The sequence below is a fragment of the Bufo bufo genome, chromosome 5, assembly GCF_905171765.1.
Source record: "Bufo bufo chromosome 5, aBufBuf1.1, whole genome shotgun sequence".
Lineage (NCBI taxonomy): Eukaryota > Metazoa > Chordata > Amphibia > Anura > Bufonidae > Bufo > Bufo bufo.
In genome coordinates this window covers 313,851,067-313,869,898 of record NC_053393.1, presented here as the reverse complement: position 1 = coordinate 313,869,898, position 18,832 = coordinate 313,851,067, and the positions used below count along the sequence as shown (strand labels likewise).

The 18,832-nt window shown below is 48.5% G+C and overlaps 1 protein-coding gene across 1 annotated transcript in view; it reads right to left on the bottom strand.

Moving 5' to 3' along the window:
- Window positions 1-18,832, bottom strand: part of LOC121002504 — a 112,468-nt gene that overhangs the window by 88,894 nt on the left and 4,742 nt on the right. The window contains exons 4-5 of the mRNA XM_040433956.1: window positions 6,548-6,604; window positions 3,994-4,130 (exon numbers count right to left, since the gene is read on the bottom strand). Of these exons, the coding sequence (XP_040289890.1) occupies window positions 3,994-4,130; window positions 6,548-6,604 (194 nt within the window). The remainder of the gene's footprint in view (window positions 1-3,993; window positions 4,131-6,547; window positions 6,605-18,832) is intronic.

Sequence of the window (18,832 nt, the reverse complement as noted above, 5' to 3'; positions counted from 1 at the left end):
TTTCGGTTCAGGGACCATTCCCTTGGATCTATTTTTTCCCTGCTCAGGTAGTCTGCTACTGTGTTTTCGCAGCCCTTTAAATGGATGGCGGAGAGCGACAGGGTGTTCTCTTCTGCCCAGGAGAAGATTTTCATTGCTACAGCGCCCAACAGGCGTGACCTTGTCCCTCCTTGGTGTCGTAGGTATGCCACAGTTGTGGTATTGTCGGATAGAATCTTTAGATGATGACCCCTCAGTAGGTCTTCTCCTTTTGTTAATGCTTCGAGGACAGCGTACAGCTCTCTGTAATTGGAGGATCTTTTTCTTATGTCTTCTGGCCAAGTACCCTGTAGAAGATGGTCTCCTATTTTTGCTCCCCAGCCTTCCAGACTTGCGTCTGTTATTACCTGAACGGCCGGGTAGTTCCGCCACTGTAGACCTCCAAGCAGTCTTCTTCTTTCTTTCCACCAGCTTAGATCCGATTTTACGGACTGAGGAATCCATACATTTTTGTCTAGGTTTGTCTGTCTTCCATCCCATACACTTAGGATCCAACTCTGGATTACCCTTGTGTGGCTTTGGCACCAGGCAACCGAGGGGATGCAGGCAGTTAGACTTCCGAGAAGACTCATGGACCGTCTGATGGAGCACCTGTGAGAACTCTGAAACATTCGGATCTTCTCTACTAGCGCCACTGTTTTGTCCTGGGGAAGAAAGGTCTTTAACAGGGCTGAGTCCAGTTCTACGCCTAGGAATCTTATTCTTCTGGATGGGATCAGAGTGGATTTTTTTATATTTATGATCCAACCCAGATCTTTTATCAACTCTGAGAATCTCCGAGTTGCAGACAGATTTTCGGCTTCTGTATTGCCAAGGATAAGGAAGTCGTCTAGGTATGGGATAATTGTTATACCTTCCTGACGAAGATAGGCCACCATTTCCACTACCACCTTTGTGAAGACCCTGGGGGCCGAGGAGATGCCGAAAGGGAGGGCGACATATTGAAAATGGTGGATTAAGCCGTCCGGCCCTTTTAGGGAGAATCTTAAGTACTTTTGAGAAAGATGATGAATAGGAATATGGTAGTATGCGTCTTTGAGGTCGATTGACGACATAAACGCTCCTTTCTGGATTAGGGGAATAGTGGATGTGATGGTTTCCATCCTGAATTTCCTGTATAAAATGGATCTGTTTAGAGGTTTTAGATTTATGATGGTTCGCAGGGATTGGTCTGGTTTCTTTACTAGGAAGAGGTTGGAGTAGAAACCTCTCCTTTGTTCTAGTTGCGGGACCCTCTGAATTACCCCTAGATCTAAGAGGTCTCGGACGCCCTGCCATATTTTTGGAAGCTCTGTTTTGTTCTGGGATGAGATGCAGAATCTTCTTGGGGGGATTGATGTGAATTCTATCTTGTAGCCTTGAGAGACTACGTTTAGAACCCAGGGATTTGAGGTGATCTGCTCCCAAGATGGTGAGAACCCCTTCAGTCTCCCCCCTACTCTGGCGTCATTGCTGTTTATTTTGACGGTTTTGGGGATTGAGAATGAAGCCTCTCCCTCTTCCCCCTTTGGGATAGCTCCACCTGCCAGTTTTTCCTTTCCCCCTGTAGGATCTCTGCTGGGGCTGGAACTGACGAAAGGGCTTCTTTCTAGACTCCTTGTCCTCCGGAAATCCCTTCTTCTTATCCGCCGCTCCCTCTAAAATCTTATCTAGAGTGGGACCAAAGACAAACTCCCCAGAAAATGGGATAGAACAGAGTTTGGCTTTGGAAGCCTTGTCCCCTGACCATGCTTTCATCCATAATGCTCGCCTGGCTGCGTTAGAGAGAGCAGCGTCTTTGGCTGAGAAACGGATGGATTCCGCAGAGGCATCCGCTAAGAATGCTGTGGCGGAACGAAGGAGTGGAATAGACTCCCTGATTTCTTCTCTTGGGGTCTTATTTTTTAGGTGTTCGTCCAATTCCCCCAGCCATATATACATAGCCCTGGCTACTGAAGTTGCTGCAATGTTTGCTTTTACCCCAAACATTGCTGACTCCCAGGATCTTTTTAGGAGCCCGTCTGCCTTTCTGTCCATTGGATCACCCAGTTGGGAGGAATCCTCAAAGGGAAGAGCGGTTTTCTTTACAACCTTAGCCACCTGTATGTCGACTTTGGGGGTCTGATTATATATTTTGCTTTCTGCTGGATCAAAGCAGAGTCGGTTCCTGAACTCCTTGGGGACACCTAATCTCTTCTCAGGATCTGACCACTCCTCCATAATCATTTCCCGTATATTCTCGTTTATAGGGAAGACGATGGAAGTCTTGGATCTAAGGCCGCCAAACATTTCATCCTGGACGGTCCGGGGTCTAGGGGTATCCTCAATTCCCATTGTGGACCTGACTGCTCTGAGTAAATCCTCCATCTCGTCTGTGGAGAAAAAATATTTTTTGTCCTCCTCCAAAATTTCCCCCTCTGACAAGGGGTCCTCAGCAGGAATCTGTCTGGATGTGACGGAAGCTTCCTCTACATCTTCGCCCTCAGATGAGGAGACGACCGACAGTTTGCGTTTCTTGGGAGGGTTGGGGACACTAGCGGGGACAGACATAATGGCCAAAGAAGATCTGATTTCGTCCGTAATAAAAGTTTTCATTTCGGACAGAATATCTGGTTGCTCTTCCTTCCATATTTCGGCAGTACAAGGCTTGCACAGCCTTTTTTTGTAATTTTCAGGTAACCTTCTTGAGCATGCACAGCACTTTGAGAGCTTTGCTTTAGTTTTAGATTCTTTGCTGCCCTGGAGGAAGCAACCAGATATACCATGCTTAGAATTGGAACAGAAGTAAAATTCAAAATACAATTTCCCCCCAGAGGGGACTCACTGTACTGATGGCCGAAGGATCAGAGCCTTCCTGGCGAGGAGTAGGTGCTTCAGACATCGCGGTGCAGCAGGCAAAGGCGGACAACCGCGCTTTTTTAAATTCTTGTCCCGGCGTCTGACGTCATCAAGCAGCGCCCCGACTGACAGCGTGAGCCTGCGCCACACCAGCTTGTAGAAAAAGGTACGTGCGCCGCCCGGCCCGCCTCTAATGCGCATCATGCGCCGCACCACTCCTCCTGCCGGTCACCTGAGAGGAAGGACGCCAAGCGCCGCGCGCGAGGCGCCTTGTGAAGCCGGCACCCCCGACTATTACCCAGAGGAGGGAAGGAAGTCTGAGGTAGGGAAGGACCGCAGGCCTCAGCATAAGCTAAGACGAGGGTCCTTGTTGCTCCAAGCTGGCCAGCCTTAGCCCCTGCCGTGGGAGGCCAGCAGGAGATTCCTGTAAGAGAATAAAGCTACTACCCTCCTGGAAGGAGGGCTCTCTCTACATGTTGGCCCTGTAGGGGCAGGAAAGCACTGAGGAGGTGGAGGGGTGGGGGGAATTTAAACTCTCTATGTGTTCCTGCCCCTACAGAGGTCAAGGGTCAATCTCAATGTGGGCCGTCATGGTGGATGAAATGGAAAATATATTGTAGTTCGGCAACATAAACTGAAGCACAACGACGATTAAAGGGGTTGTCTCACTTCAACAAATAGCATTTATTACATAGAGGAAGTTAGTACAAGCAACTTACTAATGTACTGTTATTATCCATATTGCTTCCTTTGCTGGATGGATTTTTACCATCACTTTATACACTGCTCGTTTCCATAGTTACGACCTCCTTTCAATCCAGCAGCAGTGGCCATGCTTGCATACTATAGTAAAAAACACTAGCCTATGTGCGGTCCCACAGTTCCAGCCACCAGAGGGGCAGGCATTTTTTACTGTAGAGTGCAAGTACCAGCACCACTGACAGATTGCGGGGTGGTTGTAACCATGGAAACTAGCAGTGTATAACGTAATGGAAAAATGAATCTAGCCAGCAAAGGAGGTAATATGGTGAATCACACTACATTAGTAAGTGGCTTGTACTAACTTCCTCTACATGATAAATGCTATTTGCTAAAGTGAGACAACCCTTTAATGAACTTAAAAAAAAGAACACTCACCATATAGACTTTAATGTGATTTATTCCACTTAGGTGTTCCTTCATAGTCGCCATCTTACCCTTAACGCCACATAAGTTACACTTTACAATACTCTGATCAGAATCTAACATTTTAATTTCCACTACATACTGCAGACCTGAAACAAAAAATGAAATAACAAAAATAATGAAAAGAAGAAACCCACAGACAGCAATGTTGTTTTGTCTATATAATGCAGGTTAAGCATTTATTAAAAAATAATGTAGATGCCTTTATGTATACCCATTTTACTTGATGCAGCACATATGGGTCATCCACTATTTTGGCTCCTTCTTCCTCACTGATGTGGTTCCCCTAATGCAGTCTCATGTACAGTCCTGTAATTACATTTCCCATTATACTTCTGGCTCTTCAGAAGCAGAAGGGGTGGGAGCTCATGGCAATACAGCTGCTCTGCTGAGTCCTATCTAAAGGGCAGCAAGCGATAAATCTGCGATATAACTGCTGCCCTCCATTCACTCTCCCAGCTGTACACACCTTCTCTTAAGTCTTAAGGCTGTATTAGAAAGCCCGATTGCGGACAAGAATAGGCATTTTCTATTAAGTGCCGGCGATGTGCGGTCCGCAAAATGCTGAACGCACATCGCCGGTGTCCGTGTTTAGCGGATCCACAGATCCGCAAAACACACACGGACGTGTCCTTAGGGTGTTAAAAATAGGCTTATTGATTTCAATGGGGTCCGTGGCTGTGAAAATGGCCAAATGGCTGTTAAATAAATGGCCGTTACAAAAACGGTCACCATACAGCCATTTTTTACTGCCCTGTGAATATAACCCAAATGTTACATGCCAGTCTTAGTTTAAAGCCCGCTGGAGTAAGATGACCCAAATTAAGAGATGCAGGATTTTAATGCATTTGTCTCATCTTGGGCTGTCCATAACCCACCTATCGGAAATGTACAGTAGTTACAGGTTGGCATAGATTTCAGCCATCATTTACACCAGTATTGTGGCATAAATTGTGGTAAATATGATGGACCAATCCCATCCATTAAGTCCCACACAATTCTGAGTGGCAGAAAATTCAAAAGCTAGAACAATCAGTGAGCAAAGAAAGACTAAACATCCAGGAGCAGAGTGCTTTTGGATGCCTGTCAGAAGTTGCAGAACAGCAGCGATGAGTTAGGGTGCCTTCACACGTGGCACAACTCTGCAACTGAAAATCAGTTCCATTCACCTTACTAAATGGAGCTTGCAGAAATCCATGTGCTTGCTGCCCCATTCAATTGAATAGAACTGATTTTCAGTTGCAGAATTTACTGCCACAAAATCTGCCACGTGTGAAGGTGGCCTTACACAGCGGCAAGATGGCAAGACATTTTTAATAAAGACTTTTTTAGAACTTGTTTAATTTTGTATTTAGGAAGAAAATGAACAAAAGGGTAAGAGTACAAAGAATGAGTCTGGAAAGTCCTCAACATTTACACTGTGGAACCTTTCTCCTTGTGGAGGGTACCTAGAATGCATAAGGAGGGGTCTTAAAGAGGTTGTGCACCCAGTACATATTGATGACCTATCTTCAGGATAGGTCATCAATATCTAATTGGTGGGGGTCTGACTCCCAGAACCCTCACAGATCAGCTGTTTGAAGAGGAGACAGCGCTCATGCAAGAACTATTTCCTCTTCAAAATTGCACTGCGCGTCGTCTCCGAAGTTTCAGCGGCGCAGTGTACTTACAAGTGCTTATTCCATTCACTTAAATGGGACGAGCACTTGAAATTACACTGCACCACCTCTGCAAGCGAGACAACGCACAGTGCAATCTTGAAGAGGAAGAAGCACTGTTCAAACAGGGAGTCGGACCCCCACCGATCAGATATTGATGACTTATCATGAGGACAGGTCATCAATATGTACTGGCTGCACAACCCCTTTTTTACTTTTGAATATGGCTAAGCAAGTACCTCATTTGCAAACAAATGTTTCAAGATGATTGCCCCTCATTAGTGCAGAGCAGAGAGAACTGAAAGGCCTTTGTCAGAGATCTGTAGGGTATCATTTCATCTTCTTCTTACATTTTCACTTATTACATATTACTTTTATTTATTTTTTTTTTAAGTTTAAATCCCAACCCCTGTTGACATAAATAAGGCTACTTTCACACTGGCGTTTTGAATTCCGTTTGTGAGATCCGTTTCAGGGATCTCACAAACGGTTCAAAACTGATCAGTTCAGCCCCAATGCATTCTGAATGGATAAGGATCCGCTCAGAATGCATTAATTTGGCTCCGTTCCGCCTCCATTCCGCTATGGATGCGGACACCAAAACGCGATGCGGAGCCAAACGGATCCGTCCTGACTTACAATGTAAGTCAATGGGAGCGGATCCGTTTTCATTGACACTATATGCCGGGGACCTTTTAATACTTTGTATTTCATTTTCTTGAGGCAAGGTGACCAAAGGCCAGGTGGCATAAATAACATTTATTCTGCAGGCATGTAATACATAGCTGATTTTTGTCACGATATTAAAATATTTATGACAAATTCAAAAACACAATAAGTGAATATACCAACAAGTGATTCTTCCCGCCTGGGATCTGAAATGTAGTCAACCAACGTCATAGACTCTGAAAAGAAAAATTGTAGAGATGTGAAAACACTTTTTAAAGCACTGTCCACGCATAATATATTTTAAGTCAATGTAGGTGAGGTCCACTGAGCCCTGTTCTACAGGTGAAACTCGAAAAATTTGAATATCGTGCAAAGTTCATTTATTTCAGTAATGCAACTTAAAAGGTGAAGCTAATATATGAGATAGACTCATTACATGCAAAACGAGATATTTCAAGACTTTATTAGTTATAATCTGGATGATTATGGTTTACCGCTTATGAAACCCCAAAGTCACAATCTCAGGTACCCTTTGCTCAGGGGATATGGATTAATTGACAGACTAGAGTGTGACACTTTGAGCCTAGAATATTGAACCTTTTCACAAAATTCTAATTTTAGCTGCATTAATGCAATTCCTTTTAATTCGCATTACTGAAATAAATGGACTTGAACGATATTCAAATTTTTCGAGTTTCACCTGTATTAGCTGGGGCGGCCACATGCGGACTGAATGGAAAGGTTGCTGGCCATAAGCACTTCTTTCAGTTTTATTTATCTGTATAAGGCCTTATGCACGCGACTGTTTTTCGGGTCCGCATCCGAGCCGCAGTTTTTGCGGCTCGGGTGCAGACCCATTCAATTCAATGGGGCCGCAAAAGATGCGGACAGCACTCAGTGTGCTGTCCGCATCCGTTGCACCGTTCTGTGGCCCCGCAAAAAAAATATAGCATGTCCTATTATTGTCCGTTTTGCGGACAAGAATAAGCATGTCTACAATGGGCCACCTGTTCTGTTCCGCAAATTGCGGAAGGCACATGGGCGGCTTCCGTTTTTTGCGGATCCACGGACCGCAAAAAACGTCACGGTCGTGTGCATGAGGCCTAAGCCATAAATAAGATGGGAAACCCTTTTCAGTTTGTGCTCAGTACATTTGTATCCTGTGGAAAATGTACACATTTTAACTTAAACTTTCTATTTTTATGGGGATTTTTGTCCGAAGGATTGCCGGTATCAAGAACATTTTAATAACAATAATAACAATATAGGTCCGCTACATTTCTGTAAACTAAACATTAAATAAGAGAAAATAGGAAGTAGGATGGTGAAAAGGAGACTTTTGTATTACTTACCAGTAAAGTCTCTTTCTCGCTCTTCCTTGGGGGACACAGGAAACCATGGGTATAGCTCTGCTCCCTAGGAGGCGTGACACTAAGTGAAAGCTGTAAGCCCCTCCTCCATCAGCTATACCCTTCAGCCTGGAGAAGAGACTGCCAGTTGCGTGTCCAAGTAGTGAAAGATAACCACCAACCGGAAAAAAGAACTGTCGAGCCCCAACGGGGGCAACCAAGCCGGAACCACAACTGTGTCCCCCAAGGAAGAGCGAGAAAGAGACTTTACTGGTAAGTAATACAAAAGTCTCCTTTTCTCGCCCATATTCCTTGGGGGACACAGGAAACCATGGGACGTTCCAGAGCAGTCCCAGAAGGGAGGGACCAGAACAAACTAGACCAACACCAGAGGCATCAATCAACTGCCGCCTGCAACACCAGACGGCCTAAAGCAGCGTCAGCCGACGCATGAGTATGCACCCTGTAGAACTTGGTGAAGGTGTGCAAGGAGGACCAAGTGGCCGCCTTGCAAATCTGCTCCGTAGAAGCCCGATTCCTCTGAGCCCAGGAAGCCCCGACCGCTCTAGTGGAGTGAGCGGTAACACCGAGGGGCGGAACCTTGCCCTTGGCGAGATAAGCCTCAGTAACAGCCATCTTGACAAAACGGGCGATAGCAACTTTGGATGCCGCCATCCCTCTGCGCGACCCCTCCGGAACCACAAAGAGCGAGTCAGTACGCCTGAAAGAGCTGGTTACCTCCAGGTAAACCTTGAGCGCCCTGACAACGTCCAGGCGATGAAGCTTCCTCTCCCGCGGGTGGGAAGGGGAAGGACACAAAGAGGGGAGAACGATGTCCTCGTTCAGATGAAAGGCTGAGACCACCTTAGGAAGGAAGGAAGGGACCGGACGAAGAACCACCTTGTCCTGGTGGAACACTAGGAAAGGTTCCAGATAGGAGAGTGCAGCCAATTCGGACACCCTCCGAAGAGAGGTGACGGCTACAAGGAAAATAACCTTGCAGGACAGAAGTCGCAAGGAAACCGTCCGCAGAGGCTCGAAAGGAGAAGCCTGGAGCGCTGAGAGAACCAGGTTCAGGTCCCAGGGCGGTACCGGAGGCGGTACGGGGGAACCGCGTGAGCCACACCCTGAAGGAAGGTCTTGACAGGACCAAGGGGGGCCAGTGGGCGCTGAAACAAAATGGACAGCGCAGACACCTGACCCTTCAAAGAACTAAGGCCCAGACCTTGGGCAAGTCCGCTCTGCAGGAAGGACAAAACGGTGGGGAGAGAAAAGCAGAGCGGAGGAATCCCCAGATCGGCACAGAACCCCAAATAGGTCCTCCAGGTCCTATAATAGATCCTAGAAGAGGACGGCTTACGGGCGCGGATCATGGTGCGGACGACGTCCGCAGAAAAACCCCTACGTGTCAGGACGGTGGTCTCAACAACCACGCCGTCAAACGTAGGGACCTTAAACGCGGGTGGAAGATTGGTCCCTGAGAGAGAAGATCTTCCCTGGCGGGCAGCGGCCAGGACGCGTCTGCCAGGAGCAGCATGAGGTCGGCATACCAAGACCGGCGGGGCCAGTCCGGAGCGACCAGAATCACCGAGACGCCTTCCGCCGCGATCTTCCGAAGGACCTTGGGCAGGAGTGGGATGGGAGGGAATATGTATGGACGCGCGAAGCCTCGCCAAGGAAGAACGAGGGCGTCGGCTCCGCAGGCTCCCGGATCCCTGGACAGATAGGCGGGGACCTTGTGATTGAATTTGGAGGCCATGAGGTCCACGTCCGGTATGCCCCAACGAAGGCAAATGGCCTCGAACACCTCCGGGTGAAGAGACCACTCGCCGGGGTCGACGGTGGTGCGACTGAGGAAGTCCGCCGCCCAATTGTCCACCCCTGGAATAAAAATTGCAGATAGGGCCGGGACGTGGGCTTCCGCCCAACGGAGAATGCTGGTGACCTCCCGCATTGCTGCAGCGCTGCGAGTGCCCCCCTGGTGGTTTATGTACGCCACGGCCGTGGCGTTGTCCGATTGCACACGAACTGGATGACCCTTCAGCAGATGAGTCCAGTGTCGCAGAGACAGAAGGGCCGCTCTCAGCTCCAGGACATTGATCGAGAGTTTGGACTCCGATGGAGACCAAATGCCCCGGACGGATCGGGGAGGAAACACGCCTCCCCAGCCCAAGAGACTGGCATCGGTTGTAACCACCAACCAGTTGAGCGGCAGAAAGGACCTGCCCAGAAGAGGGGACTGCAACCACCAGCGGAGAGATGACCGCACCGGAGGCGATAGATGGAAGGGATGATCCAGAGACTCCGGCGATTTGTCCCAGGAGGAGAGGATCGCCCGTTGGAGAGGGCGGGAGTGAAACTGCGCAAATGGGATCGCCTCGAAGCAGGCAACCATCTGCCCCAAGACCCGCATGCAGAAGCGGAAGGACGGTCGACGGTGGAGAAGGAGACCCCGAATCGCCCGACGGAGGATCAGTCGTTTTTCCGAGGGAAGACGTACCTCCGCCGCTCCCGTGTCTAAAAGCATTCCCAGGAAGACCAGTTGTCTGGAGGGAGGAAGGGAGGACTTGGGGAAGTTGATGACCCAACCGAATCTCGCCAGAGTCTCTAGAGTGAGATCCACGCTGGCAACCGCTTGAGAAAGGGACGGAGCCTTGATGAGGATATCGTCCAAGTACGGTAGCAGAAAAACACCCCTGGAACGGAGTAAGGCCAAAACCGGGGCCAGGACCTTGGTGAACACCCGGGGGGCTGTTGCCAGCCCAAAGGGAAGGGCGACAAACTGGAAGTGGAGGTCCCCCACGGCGAATCGGAGGAAGCGATGGTGACACCGGGCTACCGGAACATGGAGGTAGGCATCCTGTATATCGATGGAAGACATAAAATCTCCCTGCTCCAGGGAAGCCACCGCGGAACGGAGGGACTCCATCCGAAACCGTCGAAGGAGGAGAAAACGGTTGAGCTTTTTGAGGTCCAAAATGGGCCGCACCGAACCTCCCTTCTTGGGAACTACAAAGAGGTTCGAATAGAACCCTTGGAACCTTTCCTCTAGAGGAACGGGGTAATCACCCCCCTGTCCAGTAAGGCTTGAACAGCCGCGGAGAACGCAGCCGCGCTTTTCGGGTCCCGCGGGGGGCGGGAGCGAAAGAACCGATCTGGAGGGAAGGACGCAAATTCGATTTTGTATCCGGAGGACACAATTTCGAGAGCCCAGGCGTCGGAGACGTGAGCCATCCAGATGTCCCTGAAAAGGAGGAGCCGGCCCCCCACCCGGGTGGGTGGGGGCGCGCCTTCAGGCAGAGGACTGCTTTGCTGCGGGTGTGCGGGCAGCCTGCGGCCTGCGCCAGGAGGGCTGCGCCCGAAAAAACGGCTTCCTACGCTTATCCTGGGGAGGGGCCGAAGCGGCAGCTGCGGGGGGAGCCCCAGAGGTCCTGCGGGAGGACCGAAAAAGAGACGCACCAGGGCGTCCGCGGGGGGCGCCCCTGGCTTGGGGTTGAGGAAGATGGGTGCTTTTACCACCCGTGGCCTCCGAAATAAGCTCGTCTAGGCGGACCCCGAAAAGGCGGGAACCCGCAAACGGTAGCCCCGCCAAGGAACGTTTGGAGGCAGCGTCCGCTTTCCAAACCTTCAGCCAGAGCTCCCTCCTGACGGAAACTGCCAGGGCGGAGGAGCGTGCAATAAGGGCTCCCGCATCAAGGGAGGCCTCACAAACAAAATTCCCGGCCCGAATAATAAGCTGGGCCAAGGAACGTAGGTCCTGGATGGGGACGTCCGAGTCCAACTCCTGTTCCAGCTGCGCACCCCAAGCAGAGATTGCTTTACCTGCCCAAGCAGAGGCAAAAACCGGTCTGAGAGCAGAACCGGAGGCAGCAAAAATGCCCTTGGAAAGGGTCTCCATGCGACGGTCCTCCGCTGACTGAAGAGAGGACCCGTCGGGAACAGGGATGGCCGTGTTCTTTGACAGACGGGCCACAGGGGGGTCCACCTTGGGTGGGGACGACCAGGTGGCCACGACATCGGCTGGAAAAGGATAGCAAATGTCCAGCTTCTTGGGATTGACAAAACGGGCGTCCGGGCGAGCCCAAGCCTTAGACACCACGGAGGAGAAATCAGAGTGGATTGGAAAGACTTTTGAGGCCTGCCTGGGTCTGATAAAGGAGACGCTAGCTGCGTCAGAGCTAGGGGGGTCATCTTGCACCTTAAAGGTGTCACGAATATCAGAGATGAGTTGACCCATCGCTGAGGCTAGCTTGGACGGCAGGGCCGAGTCCATTTCCAAATCTGAAACCGCCAATTCGCCTTCAGAGAGCGAATCCTTTGGAGAGGAGAGGCCCGTCTGAGTGCGCACGCGGGGAGAGGGAGGCATCCGAGGAGGAGGCTCGCTCTACTCTAAGACGCTTCTGAGAGTGCCTAGCTCGGGAGGGGTCACTAAGAAAGGGTGAACCCGCTGCAGCGGCAGAAGCGGTGGACCCGGAGGGCGCGACAGTAAGAGTGGCGTCCTGCGGGGTAGGCGGCCTGTCTATTAGGCGGCCCACGACATGAGTGAGGCTTTCCACGGCCTGGGACAGGGATCTAGCCCAGTCAGGCGGGTCAGAGGAAGCAGGGAGCGACACAGCGGGCGACTGAGGCTGCGGTGGAGCTCGGCATGCAGGACAGTGCGGATCAGACTGCCCCCGGGGAAAGGGTTCCCTACAAGCAGTACAGGCATGATACCAAGGCTTGGCGGCTGCAGAAGGGTCTGACATGGTGGAAAAAATGTTGCACTTAAAGTGGGAGACCCCAGGGCAAAAGCGGAACTGGGATTACACCCAAGCAACAGTACTGGTGGCACGGAGGGGGTTAACAGTCCTACCAGACCCGGATGATGCAAGCGGCAGCAGCAAGGGGAGCAGACTGAAGGAGGCTGTGGAGGAGAGGCAGCAGGCACGGAGATGAATAGCTTCAGGATCGGACGGCAGAGAGGATTTCACGCAGCACTATGAGATGTGGAGCCCGACGAAACCGGAAGTAGCGGAGCGCATGTAGGAAGCTCCGCCCCCCCCCTGCCGCGCTGAAGGAGAAGCAGAGCCGCGCACGCGCGGCAAAATTATTTTAACCCCCGAGGTGGATGAAGTGCCGGCCAAGATGAAATGGCGCCGTTCGCGCCAAGTAAGCGGCCCCCGCCGCGCCTGGATGTGGCAGACGGCCTCCTGCCTACAGCCGTCCCCTGAAGGCAGAGTCCGTGCCCTGCCGCTAAATAAAGGACTTGCCCAGACAAAGTCCCCCCCAAATGATACCCGGTAAGGTTGCCGGTCCGATATGCCCATGGGGGGGTAGGGGGGGGGGAGATGTAGCAGCGGTGGGAGGAAGGAAGGGGAGGCTGGAGCAGCCACTCTCACCATACGCTGTCTTCGCCCTCAATCCATCCAGCAGGGTCGCCCCTTCAGCTACTGGCACCGCAGTGGCAGGAAGCCGGGGGAGGGACTTGGCGTGCGGGCGACCCTTGAGCTGGCAGGACGCAGGGGAGCGAGGCTGCCCTGGTCCACCTTGTCTTCTGTGGGGGAGGCGGCAGTGCGGAATTACCGGCACTGGCGCAACTCAACCCCGGGAGAAACAGAGGGGTCTAATGCGCCTCTGTTGTCCCTGTAAGTAGAAAAAAATCGAATTAAAACAACAAAAAACGCAAAAATAAAAATTATAGGAAAACAACCCTGCATAAGCAGGGGGTGTCTTGCCTCCTTGGACACTAAGCAAAAACTGGAAGTCTCTTCTCCAGGCTGAAGGGTATAGCTGATGGAGGAGGGGCTTACAGCTTTCACTTAGTGTCACGCCTCCTAGGGAGCAGAGCTATACCCATGGTTTCCTGTGTCCCCCAAGGAATATGGGCGAGAAATACATTTGGTACTAAACATCCCATTAAACAATGTTATATGATTCCTCATTTACAACACTACTGAAATCTAAAGAATGTAAAATGGCATAGTGAAATAAGGAATAAAGTAATTAATCATTTTAAAAGGGGTTTTCCAGGGGAATCATTTTTATTTAAAAACAGGGTAATAATGGGTTAAAAATAACCAATATTCAGCATCAGTAATCCAGTGTTGCTGTTATTCTACAACTGACCAAGTTCCCACTGTTCTACATTTCCTGGTCCAGCAGCTAGACACACATGAAATGGCTTGGACTGACAATCACTGGCTAAGGTAGGTCACAAAGTTAGGGTACATTTACAGGACCGTGTGTGTTTTGCAGTCCGCAAATTGTGGATCCGCAAAACACAGATACCGGCTGTGTGTGTTCTGCATTTAGTGGAATGCACATGGCCAACCTTATGATAGAAATTGCGGACAATAATAATAATAATAATAAGACATGCTCTATCTTTTTGGCGGGGCCGCGGAACGAAAGTACGGATGCGGACAACACACAGTGTGCTACCCCCAACTTTTGCGGCCCCATTTGAATGAATGGGCTCGAATCCGCTCCTGCAGAACGAATGCGGACCCATAAATATGGTCGTGCGAAAGTACCCTCAGCCTGTGATTGGCTGAGAAGACAGTACAAGCAACAGTACTTCCTATGTTTCGAGCCTGGGGCAGAGGGGGCTGGAGCAGCACTGGAGCAGCAGCGGCATCAGTGGGGCTGACTATTAATTATTCTCAATTTTTTACCCACTTTAACACAGTTTTTCAATAAAATTATTCCCCTGGATAAGCTCTTCTTAATAAAACAGATTCGAACAGTTCTCAAACCATGCAACACAGGCAGAGGTTTAAAAGCTTTAGACTACATGCACACGAACGTTGTTTGTTTCCGTGTCCGTTCCGTTTATTTTTGCGGATAGGATGCGGACACATTCATTTCAATGGGTCCGCAAAAAATGTGGACAGCACACCATGTGCTGTCCGCATCAGTATGTCCATTCCGTAGCCCCGTAAAAAAAATAAAAACATGTCCTATTCTTGTCTGTTTTAGGCATTGTTACAATGGATCCACAAAAAAAAAAGCATGGCATACGGATATAATCTGTGTTTTTTTGCGGATTCGCAATTTGCGGACCGCAAAACACATACAGTCGTGTGCATGTAGCCTTACTCTTGTGCCTTCTCAATCATATTCTAACTCAGTGTTAACCCTATTCAAGTCGGAATGCACATACTGTTTTCCAAACCTGACCTCGAGGGACTTCAACTAGATATGTCTTGGGAGAGTTCTGCCGCCTCTAATCTAGTAGGCCTCATATAGACAAGCATGTGCATATTGGCTTGTGATACCAGAATCGTATTGTGGCACACGTAACATACCATAATTAGTTCTACTAAATCAATTATTGTCACTTCTTCTAAGTAGGAAGTGCTCAAGGTATGGCCTGCTGGGCTTTCAGTCATCAAATATCACTTCCCAGTTAAGCATACCTTTCTTTGTAAAAATCCACTGCTGTAATGTGGAACCATTCATCTTTTATCTTTATGCTCCTGAGGATTCAAGAGCAACCTGGGCGGAGGCATGCAGTTTGGTGCACCATCGCTCTGCGGCTTTCACTGCCAAGCACCTCTCACTCTGCTTTACATAGTAACATTTGTAAGGCTGAAAAAAAAAAATCAGTCCTTCCAGTTCATCCTGTCATCCTGCATGTTGATCCAGAGAAAGGCAAAAAACCCTGTGAGGTAGAAGCCAATTTTCCTCATTTTAATGGAAAACAATCCTTCCCAACTCCAGTCAGGAAATCAGAATAACTCCCTGGCTCAATGACCCTTCTCAAGAAATCTAGTAACTACAGCCTGTAATATTATTACACTCCAGAAATACATCCAGGCCCCTCTTTTAGTGAACTCACCATTACCACCTCCTCAGGAAGAGAGTTCCATAGTCTCACTGCTCTTACCGTAAAGAATCCTCTTCTATGTTAAAGAAGACCTGTCACCACAAAATGCAATGCAATCTGAGGTCAAATGTTATAGAACAGGCGAGGTTGAGCGTTTTTTGGGAACAGATTCAGTAAAATCTGTAATTTACACATGTATAGCTTTGCTTTGTCCACTTCCTGTAAAGTGCTATCGGTACAGGAAGGAGGTGTTATCAGTGACTGAAGGGTTCTATTTCAGTCCAAATCATATATTTTTTATATAAGCTTATATTACATCATGTTCCATACATTAATACATTACGCAAGCATGGACACATAGCAGGTGAAAGTCCATATGATAGCTATTACTAAGAGGTTTTTCTCGTATGTATGGATAGCCTTGGACTGTGGTAGAAGATAAGATAATTAGCTGGCTAAAAACATGTGTTACTGTTTAACTTAAACATCATGTCATTTAGGACTATATATGTCTCACGAGATAATAAATCCTGCAGAGTCATTTTGAAACTACACAGCAGTGTGTCTTGCTTCATTATCACTCTCTCTGACGTCAGATAGAATCAAATCAAGCTGAATACCGAAGTCTTGTACCTCAGGTACAATATAAGGGAAAGATAAGAATATTTCCTTACAGTGACTGACAGCTATCTCTGTATGCAAACTTATACAACAATGCTATGGATGACTGATAACCCCTCCTTCCTGTACCAATAGTTGTTCTCAGGAATTAGAAAAAGCCAAGCTATACATGTGTAAATTACAAGATTTACTGAATCTTTTCCCACAAAACTATATATCAGTCTGCTCAGCTATTCCTGCTCTATAACACAGTGCCTTCACATTGCATTGCATTTTGTGGTGGCAGGTTCTCTTTAAAGGAAGAAACCTTCTTTCCTCCAGACGCAGATGATGTTCCCTTGTCACAGTCCTGGGGATAAATAGATGATGCGATAGATCTCTGTACTGACCCCTGATATATTTATACATAGTAATTAGATCTCCCCTCAGTCGTCTTTTTTCTAAAGTGAATAACCCTAATTTTGATAATCTTTCAGGGTACTGTAGTTGCCCCATTCCAGTTATTGCTTTAGTTGCCCTCCTCTTGACCCTCTCCAGCTCTGCTATGTCAGCCTTGTTCACAGGAGCCCAGAACTGTACACAGTACTCCATGTGTGGTCTGACTAGTGATTTGTAAAATGATAGGACTATGTTCTCATCACAGGCATCTATGCCCCTTTTGATGCAACCCATTATATTATTGGCCTTGGCAGCAGCTGTCCGACTGGTTTCTGCAGTTTAGTTTGCTGTCCACTAAAAGTCCATTTTCATGTCAGTGTTAGGCCTTAGGGCTCGTTCACACGATAGTGGCGTTTTTTGCGGTCCTCAAATTGTGGATCCGCAAAAAATTGATGCCGCCCGTGTGCCTTCCGCAATTTGCGGAACGGAACAGGAGGCCATTCTAGAAATGCCTATTCTTGTCCGCAAAACGGACAAGAATAGGACAGGACTGATCATTTTTGCGGGGCCACGGAACGGAGCAACAGATGCGGACAGCACACATTAGTGTAAACGAGCCCTTATTCACAGAGTGTTCGGTCAGGGATTTCCATCAGTTATTTTGAGCCAAAACCAGGTGCGGCTTTAAACACAGACCAGGCGCAGATCTTTCCCTCATACCTTATGTCTGTGTGGCCTACACTCCAGGTGTTGGCTCACAAATCACTGATTGAAATCACCAATTAAACACTGACGAGTGAATAAGGCCTTACCCAGTGTTTTACCATTCAGTATGTACGGGTGACTTGCATTATTCCTTCCCATGTGCATAACCTTACATTTGTCAGTGATAAACCTCATCTGCCACTTCTCTGCCCAAGCCTCTAATCTATCCAGATCCATCTGCAGCAGTATACTGTCCTCTTCTGTGTTAATTACTTTACACCAGGGATGCCCAATCTGCGGCCCTCCAGCTGTTGCAAAACTACAACTCCCAGCATGCTTGGACAGCCTACAGCTATTACGGCATGCTGGGAGTTGTAGTTTTGGAACAGCTGGAGGGCTGCAGGTTAAGCATTCCTGTTTTACACAGTTTAGTGTCATCTGCAAAAATTTATATTTTACTGTGCGAGCCGTCTACAAGATCATTAATAAATATATTGAAGAGGATAGGGCCCAATACTGACCCCTGAGGTACCCCGATAGTGACAGTGACCCAATCTGAGTGTGTACTACTAATAACCACCCTCTGTTTTCTATTACTGAACCAGTTACTTACCCACAAGCATTCTCATTTTATTCATATTTTAATTGACAGGCCAGGCTTCCCCTGCACCATCACTCCTGGCTTTGAAACCCCACACCTGCACCAACTCCACAAATTTCAGTGCATACACAGTACAGTCCAGGCCAGGACTGAGGGCTGTCCTGTGCATGTGCTGCTGCATTTCAGAGCCAGAAGAAATATTTCAGGGGGAGTGCCCACGGCGCACTTGAATCTTCATGAGCACACAGATAAAAGATTCATTTCTCCACATTTTACAAAGTAACATTTACTGTACAGGGGAACAGCTGTACAAGGCATAATGCTTAGACTAGGTTTATATCTACGGCAGAGGAACAGACTGCTGGAGTTCACTGAATCCAGCATACCCAGATACCACCATGCATCGCCATTTCCCCATTCACTGCAATGGGATCTGTCGGTAACCTGGCCACGTTCCAGCATATATGCCGACTTTCAGCTAGACAAAAAATGTTGCGTGTAGAATTTTGTGTCCGAATGAAAGCTGGCATTTAGAGTGGATACAGTGACCGGATTACAGTGCCGGAGTTCACAATGCAGATGTGAACCCGGACTGTAAGGGAATCTGTTTTAAAGGGGATCCCGGATTATAACCTTCGGCAATGCAATAGTACTGCAGATTAGGAGTTCACTTCGCTACTCGCATTTACTTTCCTACTACCCCCATTTCCCCCTGTCAATGTTCAAAGCTGCATTGAAATACAGTCTGGACTTTTGTGCTGCTCTATCATGATGGAGAGGACTCCTGTGCATGCGCACATGGCAGTCCTTGCAATGTACTTCAGCACAGGTTTGAGCGCTGACAATGGGGGAACAAGTAGGTAAATAAAAAAAGCAGCGATCTGAACGGCAATACTACTCATGTAGTACTGCAGATGGTAGTCCAAGTTCTTGGCGACAGGGTCCCTTTAAATGGGAATTGATTTGTGAGCTGACAGATTTCTTTTAAGCATAACAAGTGACA